The sequence below is a fragment of the Mercurialis annua genome, linkage group LG5, assembly GCF_937616625.2.
Source record: "Mercurialis annua linkage group LG5, ddMerAnnu1.2, whole genome shotgun sequence".
NCBI classification, from domain to species: Eukaryota; Viridiplantae; Streptophyta; class Magnoliopsida; order Malpighiales; family Euphorbiaceae; genus Mercurialis; species Mercurialis annua.
The window spans coordinates 2,228,263-2,240,709 of NC_065574.1; the positions used below are offsets into that span (position 1 = coordinate 2,228,263).

Consider the following 12,447-nt stretch of genomic DNA (forward strand, 5'->3'; position numbering starts at 1 on the left):
CTAATTTTTTTTATCTCCTATTAATTTCTGATATTTTAATTCATAACCTTAAAAATTTTGATTTTTAATTGAGACTTTTAAAGGTTTTTCCATTACCATGACATCAATGTCAACAAATAATTCTACTGAGCAAAATGCCAATTCGGTCTCTTAATTTGTAACTCAAAATTGGATAATTTAATTTTAGCCATTTTTTATCAATTAAATACAATACTCTCTATTTTGGATCTAGGGATAAAATTGTATAATATGAACAAGTTCAGCAATCAGAATAATCCAATTTTATTTTTAATTAATCTGAAAATAGAGAGTACTATCCTTATTTAATCTAAAAATTAAAAAAATACTACACTTAATTAGTCAAAATAGTTGAAATTAAATTATTTAACTCTGAATCACAAATTCACGGACCAAGTTGACTATGTACTCAAACTCTATTTGCATACGAAAAATTAAACATTTCCATCTCTGCTGCTCTCCATTTCGCAAACCACAACATTTGATCACTCGTTCTTCCATTTTTTGATTCTTAAATTCTAAATAAATTAAGCCAAATAGAATTATTCACTAAGGTCTTAAAACTCAAATTCTCAAATTGCAGTAGATTCCAATCTATAACTGGAGGAAAGAAATTCAGTTCTCGTTTGGATCCTTCGTTTGGTTTGCTAAGTGTTTGATAAAATGCCTGAGTGAAAAAAAATTAATTTCTGTTCCTAAGTTATTTCAATTTTAAAGTATAATGGGAAGCAACGGCGATGACGAAGCTAAGAAATCACAGATTGTAGAGACTCGAGCAAGAAATATAAGCCATAATGTAAGATGCACAGACTGTGGAAGTCAGTCTATTGAAGATTCTCAAGCTGATATTGCTATTCTCCTCAGGAAGGTATTATTCAATTTTTTATGTCTTCAAACTTAACTTGCAAACTAGGTAGCACCGACACGGACACGGACACGGAAAAATGGGACACTTGGACACGAACACGGAGAAATTTTGTTATTCTAAGGTTTCTTATGTAAAAATGAAGTTTTGTGTCCGAAATGTCAACTGTCTGTCACGTTTTCAAAATGGGACACATTGATTGAATGAAATGTCCGTGCTAGCTAGCTTACAAATGCATAAGTTGATCATTATACACTTGCTAGTATTTCAAAAGGTAATAGTTGCTAGAATCCGATTCTTTCTATTTCGTCCATAAAAAATTACACAATGCAATTTGCAAGAATTGAAATCATGCTAAAACTGACGTGAAATGTTCCAAGAATTCAATTGATTTTATATTCTTGCAAATTATTTATTACAAACAAGGCATGCTTGGTCGAACTCTTGATAAATAAGAGTTTTTTGAAAAAAGATATAGTCTTTAAATAATCATTGTATCATGATTCAGAGATACAATCCTTCCGAAATGTAATTCCTCACCTTTACTTTTCTCGGATTATCTTTTTGTCAATTGTTCTGAAAAATTTGTGTCCCGGTAATTCTTGTAATTTAGCTGATTCGGGATGACATTCGAGCCGGGAAATCTGACAAAGAGATATTTAAAAAGCTCGAGGATGAATATGGGGAAACCGTACTTTATGCCCCGAAGTTTGATCTGCAGACTGCAGCCCTGTGGCTATCCCCGGTTAGTTATAAGAGCCTAAAACAAAAGTATTTCTTTCAGATAGTGTTTGTATTCGGATGTAATTGTTTTAGACAGCTTTTAGTTGCAGGTGCTGCTGGTGGGGTTTGGGCTTTTAACAAGCATAGACAGAAAACTAATGTACACATCATGGCTTTGAACCTTGTTAGAGGTGTTACATTGACCCCAAAAGAGAAGGAAACTATGTTAGACATTCTCACACCTCCTACCTCACAAGCTACCGGTCCTTTCTCGTGGTGGAAACGATGGTGCGGCCAATGAAACAGTGACATGTCGTTCTTTTCACTTGTTGAAATCTTCTTCCGAACTCGGAACTTTAGTGCCTGAAGCTAAAAAGTTCTGCTGGAAGCTGAAGTGTGCTGCTTAAACTGTAGGCGATGAAAGATTGTTAAAGTGTTAACATGGCAATGGGTTTGATTTGAAACCAGTTCACTGTATTATCATTTACTTTCTTGAATGATATTGCTGCATTATACTATTTTTGTTTTACATTTCTTATTTTTGTTCGGTTAGTTTAGAATCTCCAAACTGAACTACTCCGAACTTTTGAGATGGTACTATATAAATTTTATATTTTAGTATTGTTCTGATTCCTCTATATTAAAATTTGGAAATTTCTCCAAAATTTAATACAAATTCTCCCTAACCGTACTCATACCTAATTCACATGTATATCTGTTTTTTTTTTTTCGCGAATCTCATTCGCATTGAAACTTGCTTCAGTTGTCTTAATCTAAATGTAATGTGTTGGAGCTCTTAAAAAAATTCAATACGTACTGGTATCACCCACGGTTTTATTTTACATGTGTAGTAAACTATCACAAATTTCCGAAAGAACCAAATGGAGCACATATATTAACAATACTAATAGATAGATATGTTATTATCTAACCAAATTTGGAATGATATCAATTTTCAATAAAGGTTCATTTGGACTTTAGGACAAAATATTAGAGGAGTTTCGACCTTGGTGGCTTTGTCAATTTTGGGTAAAAAGTACAAACTTAGACTATTTTGATCTTTTGTTTTAAATTAGAGTACCAAATTGAACCTTTGTTGCATAAATTTTATTTTCGTCTCCCTCCTATTAATCCTTCGTCCATATCAGTGCATGAAAGCCAACTGTAAAAACGGCTGGTAAAGAATCAGCCGACCAACCACAAACCAAAAACCTTTACTCTGCATTACTCATTAATCACCGCAACAAACCAAATTGAACCCACCATTTAATTCAATTTTAAATGTACTCTTCTTCATTTAAGACTTTCAACAAACACCTTAAGTGCATCCACACCTCTCTCCATTATTACCACATATCCACCTCTTTCCAATGGCACCCTGATCACAAGTACCCTGCTTTCTTATTCTCCACGCCCTTTAGAGATCCACCCACCTCTTCATCTTCTCGTTTGTACTCTTGTAAGTCTCTAATTTGATGTTTTATTTGATTTATGGTGAAAAAATGAGTAATAATTTTCAAATTTTTGATAAATTTAGTCTGAATTTTGGTTTGCTTTTTTTGGTTTGTGCAGCACATACATTTATGGAGGTGGTGAAATCAGTTTATAAGCAAGGGAATGGTGCTGCTGATAGCATTGCTATCACCGCTGATCAAAAGAATTGCAGTTATTCACAGCTTATTTCATCTGCTTGGAGTATATCTGATCTTTTGTGTAATGCTGGATTAAAGTCTGTGAGTAGCTGAATTTAACCTTGTTACCTATCAATTGTAACTTAGGTAGCACGGACAGACACGGGGAAACGAGACACTGACATGGAAAAAACGGGGTTATTTTAAGTTCCTGTGTAAAAATAAAGTTTCGTATCCGAAATGATTCGGAACTGAATTGAATGAAGTGTCTGTGCTACTTAAATTGTAACTGAAGCATTATAGGAATCTTATTTACAAAATTAGTTGTTTATTCTATCTGGAGAATAGAAAGCTGGTAGATTTGACAAGAAAAATTCTGTCTTTGTAGGTTGATGGTGTTGGAGGAAATGGGCAACTTGGTGGAGCTCGAATAGGGATCATAGCTAAACCTTCAGCTGAGTTTGTTGCTGGTGTATTGGCAACTTGGTTTAGTGGAGGTGTTGCAGTTCCGCTCGCTCTTAGCTACCCTGAGACTGAACTCTTGCATGTGATGAATGATTCAGTAAGCACAAAAGTTGCCTCCTTTTATTCCCCATATTTAGGTTTTATTTATATAATCATATATTTTGAAGGTGGAGTTGTTAATTACTATGCGAAGTTCTTGTATATAAGCCCACTTCTAGAAACAGATTAGTAGGGTAATAGTGCTCATATAACTTGTTTTGTATTTGAACTTGTAAGGAGTCAACTGACACATTGGAATAATTTAAATGGATTGAATAAATATTGTATTGTGGCGCTGTATTTAAACTTTTCTATATCATTGACTAGATCAAAAATTCAGTACTCATCCCTTTTTCGAACAATATTCGCAGAGTATAGTGGACTTATGCTCTGATTTTATCATTGAAAAGGATTTTTAAATTTAGTTGATAGACAAGCTTAATAGCATAGTGCAGCATAGTACAATTGCTTCAGGTTATGCTGTACAATCTTTATTAAAAAAATTCATGGATCTGATCAATTGGGAATCAGTTCTCATAGATGTCCAATTTTTCCTTTTATTCTTAGGAAATATCTATGGTGCTGAGCACCGAAGATTATTCTGAGTTGTTGCAAAATATTGCTGCTAAATGTGCCGCTCAATTTTCCCTCATTCCACCTGTTCCCAGTACTTCTCCACAGACAAGTGCACTCCATCATTCACAAATTGAATCGGTCGATGCAGATAGAGGTTTGTCAAAGATCATTGAGAATTTACATGATAAAAAATTTCTCATTTTGTTCCATTTACAATCTCTGGTACACCATTGCTGCTGTTATATCAAAAAAAATTATCATATTCTTGGTGCAGCTGAAGATCCAGCTCTGATAGTCTATACAAGTGGAACAACAGGTAAACCTAAAGGTGTTGTTCATACCCACAGAAGCATCTCTGCACAGGTAATTGTCTGATTACCCTTTACATCTTAAGTAAAATCCTTATGATATGGCTGTCAAACCTACTTGTGAGTTAATGATGCCAAAAGCTAGTTGTCAACCATTGTCAATATTATGCATAAATTTCATGGTAGTACCAAATGTGAAGTACTGTTGGAATCATATTTACTCAAACTAGCATGCCTTAATGCTGATGCCATATAATGAATATGGATAATAAATTGTATTTATTTTCCATTTCTAATTTAAAGTTGTATTTTATTGTTGACTCTGCTTATATTTTTCTGATGTGCAGGTTCAAACCTTGGCACGAGCTTGGGAATACACATCCACAGATAAATTTCTCCATTGCCTTCCTCTGCATCATATCCTTCAAATAATAGTTACTTGGATTGCTATTTTTCTGGCTATTCAAATCCTTATGCATCAAAACCCATTAATGCTAATATTGTCTTAATTGTTGCTGCATATAAGACTCTTTCAAAGTCGTCCTTAACTTGTGCCGTACATGTTCATGGACTTTTCAATGCTCTATTTGCTCCCATCTATGCAGGCTCCACAGTAAGGATACCATTTCTGTTAATTTCAAATGACTTATGCGCGTGTGTTGTAGACACACACATATGCCTATTCTAAACTTAGAGTTCATTTGGTCAATCCCATTGGTGTTAGTTGTAATACATTGATTTGAAATTTTTACAGGTTGAGTTTATGCCAAAGTTTAGTGTGAGTGGTATCTGGCAAAGATGGCGTGAATCATATCCATTAAATGGCAATAAAGCGGATGATGCCATAACAGTGTTTACAGGAGTGAGTATTCTGTATTGCAGTTGCAGACAGGGTGCAGTTGTTTTATTAATTAAATTATTCTTGTGTTTTTGGAATAACATATCGAAAACAAAGTTCAGTTTCAACATCTGTCGGTATAGTTCATTATTTACTTTTGTATTTTCCAGTTCTGTGTTTTATTGATCTCAACTGATGTCTACTTCATATCGGCCATGTGTCTTGTGAAAAAGGAAGCACGCTATCTCACTATTTCTTGTCCAATGATATAAATATTTGGTGCGAGAAAGAAAAACTTAGTACAGTCATTTAGTTTCATTTCAAATTTTCTTGTGGAGTTTGTATTCAGTCCGTAAAGTTAAGCTTATGAATATATGATGCTTAAACATGAAACTAGCCGTATGAAGTGCTATGGAACCATTTGATTTTTTTACCATACAGGTTCCAACCATGTACACCCGATTGATTCAAGGTTATGAAGCAATGGACCCAGAGCTTCAAGCAGCTTCTGCTTATGCTGCGAGACAACTGCGGCTAATGGTAAGTGGACTGGAAAACCTATTTACAATCCATTTTACTTCAATCATGTTGCAGTATCACATTTGATCAATTGATATGACTAGGTTGCAGAATAATTTATTCTGCAAATAATCATTTTCGTTGTTGGAATCTTCTCTGTGATGTGTAAAACTGTCATCAGCAACCTCACTGCTTTTCCTGTCGAAGTCGGCTATTAAATGCGTGATTAAAAGCCACATTTGTTGCTGTTTTTTTCTTTCTAGATGTGTGGCTCCTCAGCACTTCCTCTTCCTGTCATGGAACAATGGGAAGCCATCACTGGACACCGTCTCCTGGAAAGATATGGCATGACTGAGGTGAGTGAGGTATTTATGAAATGGAAATGCGCTTAAATTTTGGTTCTGATACTCTATTTGTCATCACATTATATTTAGTTTGTCATGGCAATATCAAATCCCTTAAGAGGTGCACGGAAAGCAGGGACTGTAGGCAACCCATTCCCTGGAGTGCAGGTAATCTTATCTTTCTTTACATTGTTTCTACTTTTCTTTATGCAACTTCTCATCCTTCTTGCACATACCTTCTACAGGTGAAGATTGTGGAAGATGAGAGTGAAAATGATAAAACTAGGGTGGGTGAACTGTGCGTTAAAAGTCCTTCGCTGTTCAAGGAGTATTGGAAACTTCCTAAGGTCCAGCTTAGTATTTGATTTTTGTCTTCTTCCTCGTCTTTTTCTTCCTTTAGTCGGCGACTTCATTTACTTTAAGTTTTTCGGCTGGAAAAATATTTTGTCAATATATTCAATCAGAATGTGATGCTTTTTGGACTACATACACTCTGAGATTTACTTGTTATAATGAAGGATTGATAAACCATTTAGTTCTGAAGTGCAAAGACTCTGACTAGTTGATTTACAAATCTTTGATAAATATGCAGGTAACCAATGAATCCTTTACCGATGATGGCTTCTTTAGAACAGGGGATGCTGGCAAAGTAGATGAAGATGGATACTTCATCATTTTGGGGCGTAAGCAATTCTATAATCAATTATGTTCTATTAGTACCCATTTTTATTGTATTTTTCCTACTAGGCCTTTTACAAAGCCCCTGCCCCATCCAGATGTGAATCATTTCCTTTTACTGTCCTAACAAAATGAGTTAATAACTCTCTCCCGCTATTTGATTATTCTTGTGATTGGCACTTTTCTCCAGCTTTATTTAGAACACATAATAATTAACAATATATTCTATTATTAGATAATGAAAAAAAAAATTACAAAAATAACTCTAATAGTAACTTATAGTATATTGTAACTTCGCTCGTCTACTCCCTTCACAGTTACATACATTATTATAGATTATATATAGGTGACTTGGAAAAAACATGATAGATCCAATTTCTGCTGCAATGCTTCATTCCATCGCATATGACTTGGATGTTATATTTCAGGTACAAGTGCGGATATTATGAAAGTTGGGGGATATAAATTATCAGCATTAGAGATTGAATCGACACTTTTGGAGGTGATTAGCTCCCATTATTTCTGCTGACCTCTGTAGTGTTGACCAGTGTCGTTGTTTTCCGAAAGTGATTATACAAATACAGGAGTTAAGTAGTTTGATTTTCCCGTTACAAGAGTAAAACTTACATTTCCTTATGTTGTAACAGCACCCGGCGATTGCAGAATGCTGTGTTTTAGGTTTACCAGATAAAGATTATGGAGATGCGGTGAGTGCAATTGTTGTGCTAGATGAAGCGGCAAAGAGAAAAAGAGAGGAAGAGTCAAAGGGCATCCTAAGCTTGGAAGAACTCTGCGACTGGGCTAAAAACAAACTTGCACCATATAAGGTAACAACATGGAGAACGTCGAATTGTCTCTGAATCATTCAAGCTTATGAATCAATATATGTCACTCCGGTTTGATCCTGATGATTAAATTATTCATGTTTTGATTGGATTAATCAAGTGTGGATAATTTTATTGAAATATTAAATACATCTTCTTTTCTCAGCTTCCTACTCGATTGTTCTTATGGGATTCAGTGCCACGTAATGCCATGGGAAAGGTGAACTATTTCCGCCTTTTAGTTTTGCGAGATAATACTCGGATTTTCTCTCTCTGTCAATAATTTTTTTAAGAAGGCGGCAAAATATAACAAGTCTTCCATATGAATTTCAGGTGAACAAGAAAGAGCTAAAAAAAGTGTTGGCTCCTGAATTGTAAATTTATTTAGTCAAAAGCAACAGCTTCAAGAGCATAAGCTAGTGAGGATTTCGGCTACTGGACTCTCGCCATCTAGAGTGCTGCACTCCACCGCTTTATGGAGATTTCTACAGTAATTCTTGGATGTTGGGATGCAATGTAGAATCAGAATTATGTATAGAGAGAGTATGAGAGAGCTGGTTTAGGTTGATATGAGGAAATATTTGTTTATTTCATTATGGTCAGTATATTTCAATAATTGTGTAATTTTGTAGTATTATGTAAAAAATAGTATCTTGTCTTGTCAGAATCCAATTCTATATAAAACAATACAAGTATTCTTATGTTTTATCTTACAAATGAAATCGCATTTCCTTTTGCCATTTTTATTGTGATAATTTTCTGAAATACATGTTTCGTTAACTTATTTATACTTTTACCTGTCAAGTTTTGACTTTTGTTTTCTGACTTTTTTTATTTACGATTTTTTTTTATTTCACAAATACCTTTTTTGGTTTCCAATTTTGGTTTTTTCGGTTCGGTCGACTGAACCGACCGATTGCACAGTCCTATTTTTCAGTTTTTAATAATTTATTTATTTTTTAGATTTTTTTCTGGATTTTATTTTTATTTTTTTATGTGTAATAATAGTGTATATATAGTGTTTTTATAGTGTAAAATTAATGTATATATATTGTATTTATTTTGTAGGGTTTTGTGGTCTATACCATAAACACCGCACATACACCATAAACACCGCACATACACCATAAATACTGTAAATGCACCATAGATATACTAAAAAACAGCAGAAATACAACAAAAAATTATAAATATCCGAAAAACACCAGAAATACACTAGATACAAAAAAAATACACTAAAACGTAAATATATTATAAAATTACTACAAATGCACCATAAATCAATTTGTTTTTTACAAAATCAGTACCAATAAACAAATCTATGAATAAGAGAAAGACAAAATAAATAATTATATGAATAATAGAACAATTTTATAAACAAAAAATTATAGATCTACAATAATTTATTTACAAAATGTTTAAATCATTACAAAAAATCTAAAAGATTAAACAAATCTAAAAATGAGTCGAGAAATCCATTACGCGAACGGAAGAGACGAACGGACTGGCGCGAACGGAAAAGACGAACGGAAAAACGGCCGAAAACGACGAGAAATCCATTTGAAGTAGACGAACAGAAGCACAAACGGAAAAGCGAACGGAAAAAAACGAACGGAGAAAACGAACGAAAAAATAACCGGAGGAGACAAACTGAAAATCAAACGAAAAAGAAGAAGAAAACTTTGAGAGAGAAGAGAAAGAAAAAAGAGTGATTATGTAAAAGTTTAACCTAAAATGAGATAAGACTTCTATATATAGTGGGTACTTTTGTAAATAAATTAGAAAAATAGATAGCGTAGGAAATAAGGGAAAATGGGCCAAAATGCTATAAATACTTGGGCAAAAACAGGTATTTGAAAAATAATTCCATTTTTATTTTATTTATCTTCATTATCTCCTTTAACCACTAAAACAAAATAAAATTTTAAACAATTTTTAGCACATTATAATTTTGAATATCTTTCCATATTATCAATAACAATAATTTTATCCTTAAAATGAGAGAAATTATATGATCAGAAAATTCTTAAGTGGGGCTCCAGTGGTGGAAACGAAAAATGAAAATGGCAAACAATAACAAAAAAGTGGGACTTATATTCCGGTACTCGGACTCGTATACGGGTGTCCATATCGGATATATATCTGGGTGTTGGACTCGATAATATTTTTTTAGAAAAAAGTTCAAAAATGACCCTCATGTATATCCTTTGTCTCTTGTTGGCACCTCATGTATTTCAAATCTTAAATTTGACCTTAACGTTGTGAAAAAATATCAAAACAACACAAAAATGAGCGGCGTTAAATAAAAATGTGTACGACATAAAACGGATATTAATGAAAGAGTCATTTTTAATACTCTTTCAAGACGTTAAGGTCATTTTTGAGATCCAAAATATATGAGATGTTAACATGAGACACGGGCTATACATTAGGATTATTTTTGTACATTTTCCTTATTTTTTTCAAGATACTGGAGTATGTATATGAAATAGGACACGAGTGCAGAAATCCATCAAATTAAAAAAATAGAATTATTATAATAATTTAATATTATATGTTTATTCCTTTTTTAGCTTTTAAGTTTTCCTTTTTTTTGGTTAAATATACTAAGGTTATATTAACTCGAAATAAGATAAGCTCATAGTATTAATAAAGTTCTAATATACTAACTATAACTATTTCACATAAACAATTTAAACAAAATTTACAGCAGTTTTTCAAATCTTCACGAGTCCGGGTGATAGAGTAGCGACGATCTACTAAGGCGGCCGCCGCAGCCTGCCACAGTGTAAAACGACAGGTGAATGTCAAGCTTCTAGATGCCGGAATCATTTTTCCTATATCGGATAGCAGATGAGTGAGTCTCATTCAATGTGTGCCAAAGAAAGGGGGAATAACAGTTATCGAGAATGAAAAGGGTAAGCAAAATTCTACTCGGATGGTGACGAGGTGCAGTCTTTCTCTGATTTCAAGTGCTCAACACCATCCAATACAGCAGGTACATCACAGCGCTAAACATGATCAGTCAACTTCAATCAGCATTAAAAAGAATGGTAAAAACCAAAGCAAATGATTCATTTCACTGGAGTTCATCAATCAAATTTAGTTTACTAAAGATTACATTAATGGAAAACCCTAAAAAATGGAAAACCCATTTCAAGATTAACACCAGAAAATACAAAGAAACCCCAAAAATGTTTACAAATTTGCCAAAACAAAAACCCTAGCGAATCAATTTTTCCCAAATGTACCTAAACCGAGATCAAATAAATCAAACAACAAGCAATAGAAAGACCAGCTACCGCGATTAAACATTCGATCCTCAGAGTCATGCCGAAATGGACCTTGTACTGGTCCCGAACAACATTTTTAATGATACTCTCAGCTTGAGGGCAAGAAGTGCGGTAAAATTCATAATCAACGGACCTTATCGGAGTATAGGCCTGTTGTTCTTGCTCCGTGGACAAGAAAGGTTCACAAGCAGCTTTCTTAAGTAAGATGGCGGTTACCAGTTCAATAACAATGATTTTTAACATTTTTTTCGAATCAGAAAAAGATGGGTTCTTGATTTTTGAGTGAGGGTTTGATTTCTGTTCTGTGTTTGGACTAGGGAGAAGGAACGGCTAGTAAAGCAAGTGACGGGAAATAATATGCCTTATGACTAAAATGCCCCTACAACCGAAAGTGGTTATGTTTTTTTTAAGACTAAAATGCCCCTGGTTATGTATTTTTTTAAGACTAAAATGCCCTTCCTTGCAAACTTTTAGTTCATGTTTTGGGATTGTACTAGTTAGGAAAATGAAAAATCATATAAATAAATAAAAAGTGTTTTTTTAGCAAAATACCTAAAAAATAATTATATTTGTAAAATTTAACCCCTAAACCAAAACTTGATGTTTGTAATTGTGGGTTCGGGAGCCGCTCGCCCAAGGCTTATGGCTGACTTCTCGATTTGGAAATGGTTTGAAAAATGGAGTCGCCACCTAGTTAAATTAGGAAATGCCTTTTAACCAACTGGATAGCCTTACTCGCCTCCGGTAAGACTATTGTGCATCGGACCAAAGACAAGGGTTCGTGGACCTTCCCGAGTCTCATGTGCTTGACTTATCTGTTACCGGCTTTATTTTCTGGACATATTCGTTTTATATCTCATCTCAACAGTATATGCAGTTCACAGGATATGAAAGCTGTAAATAAACAGTGATGAAAGCAGTAAACACGTTTGACGCGCATATGACTCGATCTAAACTGGCATTTGAGGCAAGTAGCAGGTACTCCTAAGCATACATCTAACCTTAGAGGTTTCTAGCAAGTAGCATAAGTCTGGCTGGTTTGGATATTTTACATGCACAAAGCCTAAAACCGGATGTATAAGTGTGATTGATTGATTTTATTAGGTGAGCTTGAAAAACCTATACAACTGTTACTACTTTTTCATGTTAGTCCTACGATGTATAAGTGATGGGATGGATTTGCATTAATGGGCCAATTTTGAGTGATTAGTCATTTAACCGGTTAATTATTAGATTTGGATGCTTTTGGAAAGCAGTAAACAGTATCAGCATGCTCATGGGCAGTTGGATATACATACAAGGTTAGAGATACTTTTAAACCTCGTT

General features: G+C 34.0%; 2 protein-coding genes across 2 annotated transcripts; both read left to right on the forward strand.

The window, feature by feature from the left end:
- Nucleotides 1-407: 407 nt before the first annotated feature.
- LOC126682460 (cytochrome c-type biogenesis CcmH-like mitochondrial protein) lies at nucleotides 408-2,133 on the forward strand. Its single transcript, XM_050378164.2, has 3 exons — nucleotides 408-886; nucleotides 1,497-1,628; nucleotides 1,704-2,133. Exons 1-3 carry the CDS (start codon nucleotides 740-742, stop codon nucleotides 1,905-1,907), a joined length of 483 nt encoding a protein of 160 aa, XP_050234121.1. The 5' UTR covers nucleotides 408-739; the 3' UTR covers nucleotides 1,908-2,133.
- Nucleotides 2,134-2,686: 553 nt separating this feature from the next.
- On the forward strand, nucleotides 2,687-8,536 carry LOC126682650 (probable CoA ligase CCL8). Its single transcript, XM_050378389.2, has 17 exons — nucleotides 2,687-3,065; nucleotides 3,179-3,339; nucleotides 3,626-3,799; nucleotides 4,309-4,471; nucleotides 4,592-4,680; nucleotides 4,973-5,041; nucleotides 5,185-5,238; nucleotides 5,380-5,487; nucleotides 5,905-6,003; nucleotides 6,246-6,338; nucleotides 6,417-6,494; nucleotides 6,572-6,673; nucleotides 6,919-7,009; nucleotides 7,433-7,506; nucleotides 7,652-7,831; nucleotides 7,995-8,048; nucleotides 8,162-8,536. The coding sequence occupies exons 1-17, from the start codon at nucleotides 2,888-2,890 to the stop codon at nucleotides 8,204-8,206; spliced, it is 1,812 nt and encodes a 603-aa protein (XP_050234346.1). The 5' UTR covers nucleotides 2,687-2,887; the 3' UTR covers nucleotides 8,207-8,536.
- The last annotated feature ends 3,911 nt before the right edge of the window (nucleotides 8,537-12,447 follow it).

Excerpts from the sequence above, each read along its gene's own strand:
- LOC126682460 (XM_050378164.2), top strand. The coding sequence starts at position 740 with ATGGGAAGCAACGGCGATGACGAAGCTAAGAAATCACAGATTGTAGAG. Across the intron at positions 887-1,496 it reads TTGCTATTCTCCTCAGGAAG|CTGATTCGGGATGACATTCG; the intron begins GTATTATTCAAT and ends CTTGTAATTTAG. Across the intron at positions 1,629-1,703 it reads CAGCCCTGTGGCTATCCCCG|CTTTTAGTTGCAGGTGCTGC; the intron begins GTTAGTTATAAG and ends TGTTTTAGACAG.
- LOC126682650 (XM_050378389.2), top strand. The coding sequence starts at position 2,888 with ATGTACTCTTCTTCATTTAAGACTTTCAACAAACACCTTAAGTGCATC. Across the intron at positions 3,340-3,625 it reads GTAATGCTGGATTAAAGTCT|GTTGATGGTGTTGGAGGAAA; the intron begins GTGAGTAGCTGA and ends CTGTCTTTGTAG. Across the intron at positions 7,010-7,432 it reads ATACTTCATCATTTTGGGGC|GTACAAGTGCGGATATTATG; the intron begins GTAAGCAATTCT and ends GTTATATTTCAG.